The 16,377-nt window shown below is 42.8% G+C and overlaps 1 protein-coding gene across 5 annotated transcripts in view; it reads right to left on the bottom strand.

The window, feature by feature from the left end:
- atp8a2 (ATPase phospholipid transporting 8A2) overlaps positions 1-16,377 on the bottom strand; it is a 111,387-nt gene that overhangs the window by 25,480 nt on the left and 69,530 nt on the right. For all 5 annotated transcript variants that reach the window (XR_009821226.1, XM_062021861.1, XM_062021863.1 and 2 more), the window contains 10 exons: positions 16,141-16,329; positions 16,025-16,074; positions 15,885-15,954; positions 15,739-15,823; positions 15,540-15,679; positions 14,869-15,007; positions 14,696-14,760; positions 13,484-13,656; positions 1,764-1,947; positions 91-201 (listed from right to left, as the gene is read on the bottom strand). Coding sequence is in view for 4 of the 5 variants with exons in the window: in XM_062021861.1 (XP_061877845.1) it covers positions 91-201; positions 1,764-1,947; positions 13,484-13,656; positions 14,696-14,760; positions 14,869-15,007; positions 15,540-15,679; positions 15,739-15,823; positions 15,885-15,954; positions 16,025-16,074; positions 16,141-16,329 (1,206 nt within the window). In the remaining variant the exon portion in view is untranslated. The remainder of the gene's footprint in view (positions 1-90; positions 202-1,763; positions 1,948-13,483; positions 13,657-14,695; positions 14,761-14,868; positions 15,008-15,539; positions 15,680-15,738; positions 15,824-15,884; positions 15,955-16,024; positions 16,075-16,140; positions 16,330-16,377) is intronic.

Here is a 16,377-nt window from a genome sequence, read left to right as displayed (position 1 = left end):
GTGTGTGTGTGTGTGTGTGTGTGTGTGTGTGTGTGTGTGTGTGTGTGTGTGTGTGTGTGTGTGTGTGTGTGTGTGTGTGTGTGTGTGTACCTCAATGATGTAGAGCACCACGTTCTTGTAGAAGCAGTAGAGAATACACTTGGTGACTCGGTTGTAACTCCACGCTCCATGTACCAGCAGCAACTTCTCCAAGTAGCAGAACTGCCAACACACACACACACACACACACACACATCATTACTACTACACACACATCATTACTACTACACACACATCATTACTACTACACTACATCATTACTACTACACTACATCATTACAACTACATGTGTGGGGGGGTTTGGTGGTAGCGGAGTTAGGGCTGCATGGGATTCTGGGTATTTGTTTTGTTGTGTTTATGTTGTGTTACGGTGCGGATGTTCTCCAGAAATGTGTTTGTCATTCTTGTTTGGTGTGGGTTCACAGTGTGGCGCATATTAGTAACGTAACAGTGTTAAAGTTGTTTATACGTCCACCGCGGCCACCGTCAGTGTAAGCTGTGTGGCTGTTGACCAAGTATGCCTGGCTGTCTCCTACGTGTGCAAGCAGAAACTGCATTCAACATGTGACCCAGCAGGTACGCTGTTTGAGCTGGCTGTAGAGGGCGCTAAAAGCAGTGCCATCACACCCGGAAATTCGAGAGTCTCCCGGAAAAATTGTGAGGGTTGGCAAGTATGACACTATCAAGCGCCTTCATTTAAAAGTCACGGGCCGCACCAACATTAAATGTTCATATTAAGGTGCGGGCCGGGGTGTGTGTCTGAGACCCCTGGTTTAAACATAACACACAGCAACATTAAATGTTCATATTAAGGTGTGTGTCTGAGACCCCTGGCTTAAACATAGCACACAGCAAAAAAAAGCTTAGTATGCAGTGTTGTTTCATTTTAAATGTTCAAAAGAGTTTTGTGGCTTCCATTGTTTTCTTTCATTTGTGAAACTTGTCAAAATGTCTCTTTGAGTGGTAAAGGTTGCCACCCCTGAACTAGTCAATCAGCATTATTTATCCTCTTTATAATTATAATACAAAACAATGCCATTATTTCATTCATTGACTATAATAAAGGTAATATGATGAGAAAATTCAAGCCACCAATTTTAAAAGGTGTACTATTTTTTTGTTAAATGTCCAACATGTTCACGCCCACAGACTAATGTTTTTATTCTTTACCTTTTACACAAGGTGACAACTTGACTGGTGTGTACATGTGTGTTGTTATTTACCTTTTACACAAGGTGACAACTTGACTGGTGTGTACATGTGTGTTGTTATTTACCATTTACACAAGGTGACAACTTGACTGGTGTGTACATGTGTGTTGTTATTTACCATTTACACAAGGTGACAACTTGACTGGTGTGTACATGTGTGTTGTTATTTACCATTTACACAAGGTGACAACTTGACTGGTGTGTACATGTGTGTTGTTATTTACCTTTTACACAAGGTGACAACTTGACTGGTGTGTACATGTGTGTTGTTATTTACCATTTACACAAGGTGACAACTTGACTGGTGTGTACATAGGTGTTGTTATTTACCATTTACACAAGGTGACAACTTGACTGGTGTGTACAAGTGTGTTGTTATTTACCATTTACACAAGGTGACAACTTGACTGGTGTGTACATGTGTGTTGTTATTTACCATTTACACAAGGTGACAACTTGTTTGTGTACTACAATAAAAGATGTATTTACTAAAGACAAATGAAGCTCCCTCACCTGTGCGATGGAGTAGTCAGAGGAGTTGGTGGCCTGCATGCCTTCATTACCACTGATGCCCACACCCACGTGAGCAGTCTGGATCATACCCACGTCGTTGGCACCGTCACCTATGGCCAGTGTGATGGCCTTCACCTGCTTCTTCACCATGTCCACTATCTCACTCTTCTGCAGGGGAGACACCCTGCACACACACACACACACACACACCATACAGTAGGTACACCTGTGTGTTCACCTGTGTGTTCACATGTGTGTGTGTGTGTGTGTGTGTGTGTGTGTGTGTGTGTGTGTGTGTGTGTGTGTGTGTGTGTGTGTGTGTGTGCGCTGGGGCCCCCACCACTACTGGGCCCTCTGACCTGCAAGTAAACACGATCTGTGCTCGTCTGCACGGACAAAGAAGACGGCAGCCAGAGGTGGTCATGTGACACAGCCAGGTGTGCAGAGGTGGTCATGTGACACGGCCAGGTGTGCAGAGGTGGTCATGTGACATGGCCAGGTGTGCAGAGGTGGTCATGTGACACGGCCAGGTGTGCAGAGGTGGTCATGTGACACGGCCAGGTGTGCAAAGGTGGTCATGTGACTCGGCACACCTGGTCATGTGACACGGCCAGGTGTGCAGAGGTGGTCATGTGACACGGCCAGGTGTGCAGAGGTGGTCATGTGACACAGCCAGGTGTGCAGAGGTGGTCATGTGACACAGCCAGGTGTGCAGAGGTGGTCATGTGACACGGCCAGGTGTGCAGAGGTGGTCATGTGACACGGCCAGGTGTGCAGAGGTGGTCATGTGACACAGCCAGGTGTGCAGAGGTGGTCATGTGACACAGCCAGGTGTGCAGAGGTGGTCATGTGACACGGCCAGGTGTGCAGAGGTGGTCATGTGACACAGCCAGGTGTGCAGAGGTGGTCATGTGACACAGCCAGGTGTGCAGAGGTGGTCATGTGACACAGCCAGGTGTGCAGAGGTGGTCATGTGACACGGCCAGGTGTGCAGAGGTGGTCATGTGACACGGCCAGGTGTGCAGAGGTGGTCATGTGACACGGCCAGGTGTGCAAAGGTGGTCATGTGACTCGGCACACCTGGTCATGTGACACGGCCAGGTGTGCAGAGGTGGTCATGTGACACAACCAGGTGTGCAGAGGTGGTCATGTGACTCGGCACACCTGGTCATGTGACACAACCAGGTGTGCAGAGGTGGTCATGTGACACAGCCAGGTGTGCAGAGGTGGTCATGTGACACGGCCAGGTGTGCAGAGGTGGTCATGTGACACGGCCAGGTGTGCAGAGGTGGTCATGTGACACGGCCAGGTGTGCAGAGGTGGTCATGTGACACGGCCAGGTGTGCAAAGGTGGTCATGTGACTCGGCACACCTGGTCATGTGACACGGCTAGGTGTGCAGAGGTGGTCATGTGACACAACCAGGTGTGCAGAGGTGGTCATGTGACTCGGCACACCTGGTCATGTGACACGGCCAGGTGTGCAGAGGTGGTCATGTGACACAACCAGGTGTGCAGAGGTGGTCATGTGACACGGCCAGGTGTGCAGAGGTGGTCATGTGACACGGCCAGGTGTGCAGAGGTGGTCATGTGACACAACCAGGTGTGCAGAGGTGGTCATGTGACACGGCCAGGTGTGCAGAGGTGGTCATGTGACACGGCCAGGTGTGCTAGGATGCCTCCACCTTTCTTCTGTCCACTTTTTACCCTAGAACATTCCACACATACTTTCACATACAAAGTGTACTATGTACAGTCAGTGTGGATGGACACATCTAGAACATATCTGGTGTGGATGGACACATCTAGAACATATCTGGATCTACACATTACAAATGACCTGCAGGCAAGGAAGCAGGGCAAAACTTTCTTACAGCGTGCAGCAACTGAGCGACCAGAGTGGCGTGTGCTGTGCTACACGGGCGGACAGTAGCCCTTGAGTGCGGGCAGTAGCCCTTGAGGGCGGACAGTAGCCCTTGATTGCGGGCTGTAGCCCTTGAGGGCGGGCGGTAGCCCTTAAAGGCGGGCAGTAGCCCTTGAGGGTGGGCAGTAGCCCTTAAAGGTGGGCAGTAGCCCTTGAGTGCAGGCAGTAGCCCTTGAGTGCGAGCAGTAGCCCTTGAGGGCGGGCAGTAGCCCTTGAGGGCGGGCAGTAGCCCTTAAAGGCGGGCAGTAGCCCTTGAGGGCGGGCAGTAGCCCTTGAGTGCGAGCAGTAGCCCTTGAGGGCGGGCAGTAGCCCTTGAGGGCGGGCAGTAGCCCTTAAAGGCGGGCAGTAGCCCTTGAGGGCGGGCAGTAGCCCTTGAGGGCGGGCAGTAGCCCTTAAAGGCGGGCAGTAGCCCTTGAGGGCGAGCAGTAGCCCTTGAGTGCGAGCAGTAGCCCTTGAGTGCGGGCAGTAGCCCTTGAGTGCGAGCAGTAGCCTTTGAGTGCGGGCAGTAGCCCTTGAGGGCGGACAGTAGCCTTTGAGGGCGGGCAGTAGCCCTTGAGGGCGGACAGTAGCCCTTGAGGGCGGACAGTAGCCTTTGAGGGCGGGCAGTAGCCCTTAAAGGCGGGCAGTAGCCCTTGAGGGTGGGCAGTAGCCCTTGAGGGCGGGCAGTAGCCCTTAAAGGCGGGCAGTAGCCCTTAAAGGCGGGCAGTAGCCCTTGAGGGCAGGCAGTAGCCCTTGAGGGCGGGCAGTAGCCCTTGAGGGCGGTCAGTAGCCCTTAAAGGCGGGCAGTAGCCCTTGAGGGCGGGCAATAGCCCTTGAGTGTGAGCAGTAGCCCTTGAGGGCGGGCAGTAGCCCTTGAGTGCCCGCCCTTGAGACTAGGCTGGCCTTCAGCCGTGGCCCAGGTTAGCATGGGTCCCAAGCCAAGGAGAGCGTTTAGCCCCCCTGAGGATGACATGGAGGAAATGAAGAAATCTCTTGAGTTCTTGTCGGCTGAGATCACATTCAGTCACTCAGAAGACTGAACACGGAGAAAGACAAAGCTATAAAAGTTTTGGAATGTCGAGTGGCCGACTTGGAGCAGTACTCCTGCATGAACAACGTGATCGTCAGCGGACTGAAGACCAAACACCGGTCTTACGCCGGGGAGAACGAGAGGGAGTTCAATCCGAGTCGTAGACTCTTACGCCAGCCTTAGGCCAGTGTGGCACCACGGCAGAAAGGGAGGGAGTTCAATCTGAGTCGCAATCGCTGGAGCGGCAGGTGGTTTGCTTTTTGGGGAGCAGGGGGATCTCCGTGGACATTGATGCCTGTCACACCCTGCCTATGAGAACACCAGTGATTATCATTCGCTTCACCAACAGAAAGAACAAGATGGCGATCCTAAAACAGGGTCGCGGAGGTGTACATTAACGAACACCTCACCAAAAGGAATGGTGAGATCACCAAGCGTGCACCATTCCTGAGGAAGCAAAGCAAAATTCAGTCTACATGGACTGCCAGCTGTAAAGTCTTTATCAAGCTGAATGGTACCACCTCAGAAGAGGAGGAAGTCATGGTCATCAACCACATCAGAACATTCTATGTCTGAGGAACTATCTGCAGGGGGTGAGGTAGGACCCCCGTGTCTACTCATGGACACTTCCACACACACTTAATGAACATGGACACTTCCACACACACTTAATGAACATGGACACTTCCACACACACTTAATGAACATGGACACTTCCACACACACTTAATGAACATGGACACTTCCACACACACTTAATGAACATGGACACTTCCACACACACTTAATGAACATGGACATTTCCACACACACTTAATGAACATGGACACTTCCACACACACTTAATGAACATGGACACTTCCACACACACTTAATGAACATGGACACTTCCACACACACTTAATGAACATGGACACTTCCACACACACTTAATGAACATGGACACTTCCACACACACTTAATGAACATGGACACTTCCACACACACTTAATGAACATGGACACTTCCACACACACTTAATGAACATGGACATTTCCACACACACTTAATGAACATGGACACTTCCACACACACTTAATGAACATGGACATTTCCACACACACTTAATGAACATGGACACTTCCACACACACTTAATGAACATGGACACTTCCACACACACTTAATGAACATGGACACTTCCACACACACTTAATGAACATGGACACTTCCACACACACTTAATGAACATGGACACTTCCACACACACTTAATGAACATGGACACTTCCACACACACTTAATGAACATGGACACTTCCACACACACTTAATGAACATGGACACTTCCACACACACTTAATGAACATGGACACTTCCACACACACTTAATGAACATGGACATTTCCACACACACTTAATGAACATGGACACTTCCACACACACTTAATGAACATGGACACTTCCACACACACTTAATGAACATGGACACTTCCACACACACACATAATGAACATGGACACTTCCACACACACTTAATGAAACTCCTCCTTTGAGGATGTTGAATTAGCTGGAGATGGATAGAGCATTTTTAGGAAGATATGTAGCTGTGTAAGACATGATTTCATGTTGGCTGGTACTGTGGATCCAGTACAGGTTGACCTGCCACAGACCAAAGCCATACTTCTATAGACCACCTAGTGGCGATATAAAATACCTGGATTGAATATGTTGGATGAATCTAGTGATGAGAAGAGAGATATTTGACTGGGCATACAAACATTGATTGGTCTGCTATGTGCCCGCTGAAAAAGAAACTTATTGCTGTAACCTCACACACACCATTACACTACCAACCTGAGCAACTATAAATAGAAATGGGCTAAAATCATAGACTTAAACTTGTCTAAGTCTAAGTCTATAAATAGAAATGGGCTAAAATGCATTGAGCAGCTCTTCACTAATGTATTCAGTAACAGTATCAACAGCTTTACGGACCACAACTTGAGTGCAACAAGGAGGAAGACCAAGCCCAGTGTGACTTTACATTAAAGGTCTTAGAAATATTTGAATGAGGTGAAATGTAAAGATGATGTGAAACATGTTCACCGTGTCTTGAAGCTGCTTTCAGCACAGTCAGGAAGTTATCTTTGCAGATTGCACATAAGCATGCTCCTGTCAGGAAAACAACTGTCAGGGCAAATGGCGCCCCCTGGTGGTATTTTAGTGCTATTAGACAGTCAACTCTCAGGGCAAATGGCGCCCCCTGGTGGTATTTTAGTGCAATTAGACAGTCAACTGTCAGGGCAAATGGCGCCCCCTGGTGGTATTTTAGTGCTATTAGACAGTCAACTGTCAGGGCAAATGGCGCCCCCTGATGGTATTTTAGTGCAATTAGACAGTCAACTGTCAGGGCAAATGGCGCCCCCTGGTGGTATTTTAGTGCTATTAGACAGTCACATTGATGGCACCATCATACAGTCATGTATAGATGTATATCATTATAATCTCCAACATACAGTCATGTATAGATGTATATCATTATAATCTCCAACATACAGTCATGTATAGATGTATATCATTATAATCTCCAACATACAGTCATGTATAGATGTACATCATTATAATCTCCAACATACAGTCATGTATAGATGTACATCATTATAATCTCCAACATACAGTCATGTATAGATGTACATCATTATAATCTCCATCATACAGTCATGTATAGATGTATATCATTATAATCTCCAACATACAGTCATGTATAGATGTATATCATTATAATCTCCAACATACAGTCATGTATAGATGTATATCATTATAATCTCCAACATACAGTCATGTATAGATGTACATCATTATAATCTCCAACATACAGTCATGTATAGATGTACATCATTATAATCTCCAACATAGTCATGTATAGATGTATATCATTATAATCTCCAACATACAGTCATGTATAGATGTACATCATTATAATCTCCAACATAGTCATGTATAGATGTACATCATTATAATCTCCAACATACAGTCATGTATAGATGTATATCATTATAATCTCCAACATAGTCATGTATAGATGTATATCATTATAATCTCCAACATACAGTCATGTATAGATGTATATCATTATAATCTCCAACATACAGTCATGTATAGATGTACATCATTATAATCTCCAACATACAGTCATGTATAGATGTATATCATTATAATCTCCAACATAGTCATGTATAGATGTATATCATTATAATCTCCAACATACAGTCATGTATAGATGTACATCATTATAATCTCCAACATACAGTCATGTATAGATGTATATCATTATAATCTCCAACATACAGTCATGTATAGATGTATATCATTATAATCTCCAACATACAGTCATATATAGATGTATATCATTATAATCTCCAACATACAGTCATGTATAGATGTACATCATTATAATCTCCAACATACAGTCATGTATAGATGTACATCATTATAATCTCCAACATAGTCATGTATAGATGTATATCATTATAATCTCCAACATACAGTCATGTATAGATGTACATCATTATAATCTCCAACATACAGTCATGTATAGATGTATATCATTATAACCTCCAACATACATTCATGTATAGATGTACATCATTATAATCTCCAACATACAGTCATGTATAGATGTATATCATTATAATCTCCAACATACAGTCATGTATAGATGTACATCATTATAATCTCCAACATACAGTCATGTATAGATGTACATCATTATAATCTCCAACATACAGTCATGTATAGATGTATATCATTATAATCTCCAACATACAGTCATGTATAGATGTACATCATTATAATCTCCAAGATACAGTCATGTATAGATGTATATCATTATAATCTCCAACATACAGTCATGTATAGATGTATATCATTATAATCTCCAACATACAGTCATGTATAGATGTATATCATTATAATCTCCAACATAGTCATGTATAGATGTACATCATTATAATCTCCAACATACAGTCATGTATAGATGTACATCATTATAATCTCCAACATACAGTCATGTATAGATGCATATCATTATAATCTCCAACATAGTCATGTATAGATGTATATCATTATAATCTCCAACATAGTCATGTATAGATGTACATCATTATAATCTCCAACATACAGTCATGTATAGATGTATATCATTATAATCTCCAACATACAGTCATGTATAGATGTATATCATTATAATCTCCAACATACAGTCATGTATAGATGTATATCATTATAATCTCCAACATACAGTCATGTATAGATGTACATCAGTATAATCTCCAACATAGTCATGTATAGATGTGCATCATTATAATCTCCAACATAGTCATGTATAGAAGTACATCATTATAATCTCCAACATACAGTCATGTATAGATGTACATCATTATAATCTCCAACATAGTCATGTATAGATGTATATCATTATAATCTCCAACATAGTCATGTATAGATGTACATCATTATAATCTCCAACATAGTCATGTATAGATGTACATCATTATAATCTCCAACATAGTCATGTATAGATGTACATCATTATAATCTCCAACATAGTCATGTATAGATGTATATCATTATAATCTCCAACATAGTCATGTATAGATGTACATCATTATAATCTCCAACATAGTCATGTATAGATGTACATCATTATAATCTCCAACATAGTCATGTATAGATGTACATCATTATAATCTCCAACATAGTCATGTATAGATGTACATCATTATAATCTCCAACATAGTCATGTATAGATGTATATCATTATAATCTCCAACATAGTCATGTATAGATGTACATCATTATAATCTCCAACATAGTCATGTATAGATGTACATCATTATAATCTCCAACATAGTCATGTATAGATGTACATCATTATAATCTCCAACATAGTCATGTATAGATGTACATCATTATAATCTCCAACATAGTCATGTATAGATGTATATCATTATAATCTCCAACATAGTCATGTATAGATGTACATCATTATAATCTCCAACATAGTCATGTATAGATGTACATCATTATAATCTCCAACATAGTCATGTATAGATGTACATCATTATAATCTCCAACATAGTCATGTATAGATGTATATCATTATAATCTCCAACATAGTCATGTATAGATGTACATCATTATAATCTCCAACATAGTCATGTATAGATGTACATCATTATAATCTCCAACATAGTCATGTATAGATGTACATCATTATAATCTCCAACATAGTCATGTATAGATGTACATCATTATAATCTCCAACATAGTCATGTATAGATGTATATCATTATAATCTCCAACATAGTCATGTATAGATGTACATCATTATAATCTCCAACATAGTCATGTATAGATGTACATCATTATAATCTCCAACATAGTCATGTATAGATGTACATCATTATAATCTCCAACATAGTCATGTATAGATGTACATCATTATAATCTCCAACATAGTCATGTATAGATGTACATCATTATAATCTCCAACATAGTCATGTATAGATGTACATCATTATAATCTCCAACATAGTCATGTATAGATGTACATCATTATAATCTCCAACATACAGTCATGTATAGATGTATATCATTATAATCTCCAACATACAGTCATGTATAGATGTATATCATTATAATCTCCAACATACAGTCATGTATAGATGTACATCATTATAATCTCCAACATAGTCATGTATAGATGTACATCATTATAATCTCCAACATAGTCATGTATAGATGTACATCATTATAATCTCCAACATACAGTCATGTATAGATGTACATCATTATAATCTCCAACATAGTCATGTATAGATGTACATCATTATAATCTCCAACATAGTCATGTATAGATGTACATCATTGTGGAATGATCTCACATGAATCTCTCACAAAGTAAATAGTCATTGAAGACAGTTTTAAAGATGGACATATAGCAGCTGCCCACATGTTTAATACTGGCTTTTTATCTTGTGTTGTACTTTTCTTGTTTCAATGTTTGGTAATGTATGTATTGTTTGTATAATGTTTGGTAATGTATGTATTCTTTGTATAATGTTTGGTAATGTATGTATTCTTTGTATAATGTTTGGTAATGTATGTATTCTTTGTATAATGTTTGGTAATGTATGTATTCTTTGTATAATGTTTGGTAGTGTATGTATTCTTTGTATTTGTATTTGGTATAATGTTTGGTAATGTATGTATATGGTATAATGTTTGGTAATTATGTATATGGTATAATGTTTGGTAATGTATGTACATGGTATAATGTTTGGTAATGTATGTACACTGTATGCTCCTATATGGACCCCAGGAAGGCTAGCAGTCGCCTTGGTATCAGCTAATGAGGATCCATTCAATAAACAATAAACACATTTAGGACATATGTGGAAGAACACACTAGGACATATGTGGAAGAACACACTAGGACATAAGTGGAAGGACAGAGTAGGACATAAGTGGAAGGACAGAGTAGGACATAAGTGGAAGGACAGAGTAGGACATATGTGGAAGGACAGAGTAGGACATATGTGGAAGGACAGAGTAGGACATAAGTGGAAGGACAGAGTAGGACATATGTGGAAGGACAGAGTAGGACATAAGTGGAAGGACAGAGTAGGACATATGTGGAAGGACAGAGTAGGACATATGTGGAAGGACAGAGTAGGACATAAGTGGAAGGACAGAGTAGGACATATGTGGAAGAACACACTAGGACATAAGTGGAAGGACAGAGTAGGACATATGTGGAAGGACAGAGTAGGACATAAGTGGAAAGACAGAGTAGGACATATGTGGAAGAACACACTAGGACATAAGTGGAAGGACAGAGTAGGACATATGTGGAAGGACAGAGTAGGACATAAGTGGAAGGACAGAGTAGGACATATGTGGAAGGACAGAGTAGGACATAAGTGGAAGGACAGAGTAGGACATAAGTGGAAGGACAGAGTAGGACATAAGTGGAAGGACAGAGTAGGACATATGTGGAAGGACAGAGTAGGACATATGTGGAAGGACAGAGTAGGACATATGTGGAAGGACAGAGTAGGACATAAGTGGAAGGACAGAGTAGGACATAAGTGGAAGGACAGAGTAGGACATATGTGGAAGGACAGAGTAGGACATATGTGGAAGGACATAGTAGGACATATGTGGAAGGACAGAGTAGGACATAAGTGGAAGGACAGAGTAGGACATATGTGGAAGGACAGAGTAGGACATAAGTGGAAGGACAGAGTAGGACATATGTGGAAGGACAGAGTAGGACATAAGTGGAAGGACAGAGTAGGACATATGTGGAAGGACAGAGTAGGACATATGTGGAAGGACAGAGTAGGACATATGTGGAAGGACAGAGTAGGACATAAGTGGAAGGACAGAGTAGGACATATGTGGAAGAACACACTAGGACATATGTGGAAGGACAGAGTAGGACATAAGTGGAAGGACAGAGTAGGACATAAGTGGAAGGACAGAGTAGGACATATGTGGAAGGACAGAGTAGGACATATGTGGAAGGACAGAGTAGGACATATGTGGAAGGACAGAGTAGGACATAAGTGGAAGGACAGAGTAGGACATATGTGGAAGGACAGAGTAGGACATATGTGGAAGGACAGAGTAGGACATATGTGGAAGGACAGAGTAGGACATAAGTGGAAGGACAGAGTAGGACATAAGTGGAAGGACAGAGTAGGACATATGTGGAAGGACAGAGTAGGACATATGTGGAAGGACAGAGTAGGACATAAGTGGAAGGACAGAGTAGGACATAAGTGGAAGGACAGAGTAGGACATATGTGGAAGGACAGAGTAGGACATATGTGGAAGGACAGAGTAGGACATAAGTGGAAGGACAGAGTAGGACATATGTGGAAGGACAGAGTAGGACATATGTGGAAGGACAGAGTAGGACATAAGTGGAAGGACAGAGTAGGACATATGTGGAAGGACAGAGTAGGACATAAGGACAGATGTAGGACATATGGACAGATGTAGGACATAAGGACAGATGTAGGACATAAGGACAGATGTAGGACATAAGGACAGAGTAGGACATAAGGACAGATGTAGGACATAAGGACAGATGTAGGACATAAGGACAGAGTAGGACATAAGGACAGATGTAGGACATAAGGACAGATGTAGGACATAAGGACAGAGTAGGACATAAGGACAGATGTAGGACATAAGGACAGAGTAGGACATAAGGACAGATGTAGGACATAAGGACAGATGTAGGACATGAGGACAGATGTAGGACATGAGGACAGATGTAGGACATAAGGACAGATGTAGGACATAAGGACAGAGTAGGACATAAGGACAGATGTAGGACATAAGGACAGATGTAGGACATGAGGACAGATGTAGGACATGAGGACAGATGTAGGACATAAGGACAGAGTAGGACATAAGGACAGATGTAGGACATAAGGACAGATGTAGGACATGAGGACAGATGTAGGACATGAGGACAGATGTAGGACATGAGGACAGATGTAGGACATGAGGACAGATGTAGGACATGAGGACAGATGTAGGACATGAGGACAGATGTAGGACATGAGGACAGATGTAGGACATGAGGACAGATGTAGGACATGAGGACAGATGTAGGACATGAGGACAGATGTAGGACATGAGGACAGATGTAGGACATGAGGACAGATGTAGGACATGAGGACAGATGTAGGACATGAGGACAGATGTAGGACATGAGGACAGATGTAGATCACCTGCAGCAGATGACAGCCTTGCAGGACAGAGCCAGGTCCAAGAAGGCGTGTCTCAGCTCGAAGGAAAGTGCGTACTTCAGAGTCTGGCCGTCCATGATCAGAGCTAACTCATTCTCCTTGCGCAGAGACTCTCCCAGAGACGAGCAGTGATTGGTCAGCGTGGCACGAGTCGCCTGCCACCACACACACACACACACACACACACACACACACACACACACACACACACACACACACACACACACACACACACACACACACACACACACACACACACATGAAGGTCCATCATGGAGGACATGTTGTTGACATCATGTGTGTGCCATAAAGCAGATATGATGTACACAGTGTGGCACCGCATCTAAATAAACAACATGACCTCAGTGCAGTCCACAGTGTGGCACCGCATCTAAATAAACAACATGACCACAGTGTGGCACCGCATCTAAATAAACAACATGACCACAGTGTGGCACCGCATCTAAATAAACAACATGACCTCAGCAAACATGCAGCAACTCACATGAATAGTTGCAAAGCATGATGGGAAAAAAGTCCTTAAAGTGTGGGAAAGGAAACAAGCGCACTAATTGAACTTTTAAATAAAAGCATATTAAAACTCTGTTATGTGGTTTTTAACCACCTCCTGCAGATCATGTACTTATTAAAACTCTAACCCTATGGTCCGGATAATACGGTACATAATGTACATTATAATGTATAATAATATAATGTACATTATAATGTATAATAATATAATGCACATTATAATGTATAATAATATAATGTACATTAAAATATATAGTAATATAATGTACATTATAATGTATAATAATATAATGTACATTATAATGTATAATAATATAATGCACATTATAATGTATAATAATATAATGCACATTATAATGCACATTACAATGTACATAATAATGTATAATAATATAATGTACATTATAATGTATAATAATATAATGTACATTATAATGTATAATAATATAATGTACATTATAATATATAATAATATAATGTACATTATAATGTATAATAATATAATGTACATTATAATGTATAATAATATAATGTACATTATAATGTACATAATAATGTATAATAATATAATGTACATTATAATGTATAATAATATAATGTAGCAAGCCCCGCCCACCTGTCTGGTTCCCATGGTAACCATCAACAAGAAGAAGCCATACTCACATCCAGAGAGTCCTCGTTGATGATGATGAGGGACATGCCGTGTGTGACCAGGTGACATGAGTAACCTGCACACAGGTGGAAGGTTAAAGGACAGACAACACACACACACACACACACACACACACACACACACACACACACACACACACACACACACACACACACACACACACCAATGTTTATGGCAGTCTCCTGCTTGTCTCCAGTGAGGACCCAGATCTTGATGTCGGCCCTCATGAGAGTGGCGATGGTCTCAGGGACGCCGGCCTGGAGGCGGTCCTCTATGGCGGTGGCCCCCAGCAGCAGGAGGTTCTGTTGGAACACATGACATCATCTTGTCTCCTTAAATGTAAACATCTTGTCTCCTTAAATGTAAACATCTTGTCTTCTTAAATGTAAACATCTTGTCTTCTTAAATGTAAACATCTTGTCTTCTTAAATGTAAACATGCTGTCCCTGGACCTTGAACTTTATCTAATACTGCACCAGGTCTCCCATGATGCAACATGTTTAGGACTAGTAAACATCTCACCAGGATGTTTAGGACTAGTGAACATGATGTTTAGGACTAGTGAAGATCATGTTTAGGACTAGTGAACATCTCAGCAGGATGTTTAGGACTAGTGAAGATCATGTTTAGGACTAGTGAACATCTCAGCAGGATGTTTAGGACTAGTGAACATCATGTTTAGGACTAGTGAACATCTCAGCAGGATGTTTAGGACTAGTGAAGATGATGTTTAGGACTAGTGAAGATGATGTTTAGGACTAGTGAAGATGATGTTTAGGACTAGTAAAGATGGTCCTGGTCCAGTGTGAGGAATAAGAGGAAGAAGCAAGTGACCTTCTCCAGCCGCTCGTAACACTCCTCCAGTTTGAGAGCTCGGTCCTTCAGCACGGTGCTGACCCGGGTGTAGTCCTCCAGCCAGTCCTGGTAGGCATCCTCCTCCAAGTCCACGTAGGCGAAGCACAGAGTTCTCAGGCCTTGATGGAGAGAAAGAAGATGGCTGCCTGAAGAGCGTGAGACTCCGCCTTCCTCTCACCTTCTGTGGCGAACATCTCCAGGTGAGCCATGGTCAAGTCCTTGTACTGCGAGTCCTCCGTGAGGCGTTCAAAGATCACGTTGTCCTGCAAGGAAGACTCCTTCAGCTGCTGCCACCAGCGCACACTTGTCATGACAACAACGTACCGCCCCTTTGCAGTAGAGGCGGAGCCTGCCGTTGGGGGTGCGCACCACCACCGACATGCGCTTGCGGTTGCTGAGGAGAGGGTAGCAGTGTGAAGAGGGGCGTGTCTTCAGCGAGGGAGGGAGGAAGAAAAGAAGAGTACCTGGAGAACTCCAGAACGTTCAGCAGCTCGTAGCTCAGCTCCTTGCCTCGCTGCAGACACACAGCAGTCACAAAGAAAGAAGTCTCCACCCAGAGTGGCCGCCGCCGCACACTTACCGCCTCCATGATGACGTAGTTGGGCGTCCTGGCGGTGAAAACAAAGCCCAGACCCTTGGCTCCTTTCACCAGGGCGCCCTCGTCTGGGGAGGAGGACTGGTAGACCAGCTGCTGGTCCTCCTGCTCCGGCACCACCGTGTGGCACACCGCCATCATGGTCAGGAACTCACAGATGTGAGGAGCCGTCGCCTACAGCCACAACATCACAATCTTTACTTTCTCCTGACGGCCTGCTCA

The sequence above is a fragment of the Entelurus aequoreus genome, linkage group LG15, assembly GCF_033978785.1.
Source record: "Entelurus aequoreus isolate RoL-2023_Sb linkage group LG15, RoL_Eaeq_v1.1, whole genome shotgun sequence".
Classification (NCBI taxonomy): domain Eukaryota; kingdom Metazoa; phylum Chordata; class Actinopteri; order Syngnathiformes; family Syngnathidae; genus Entelurus; species Entelurus aequoreus.
Note: the sequence above shows the minus strand (reverse complement) of the source record. Positions and strands in the feature narration are given on the sequence as shown.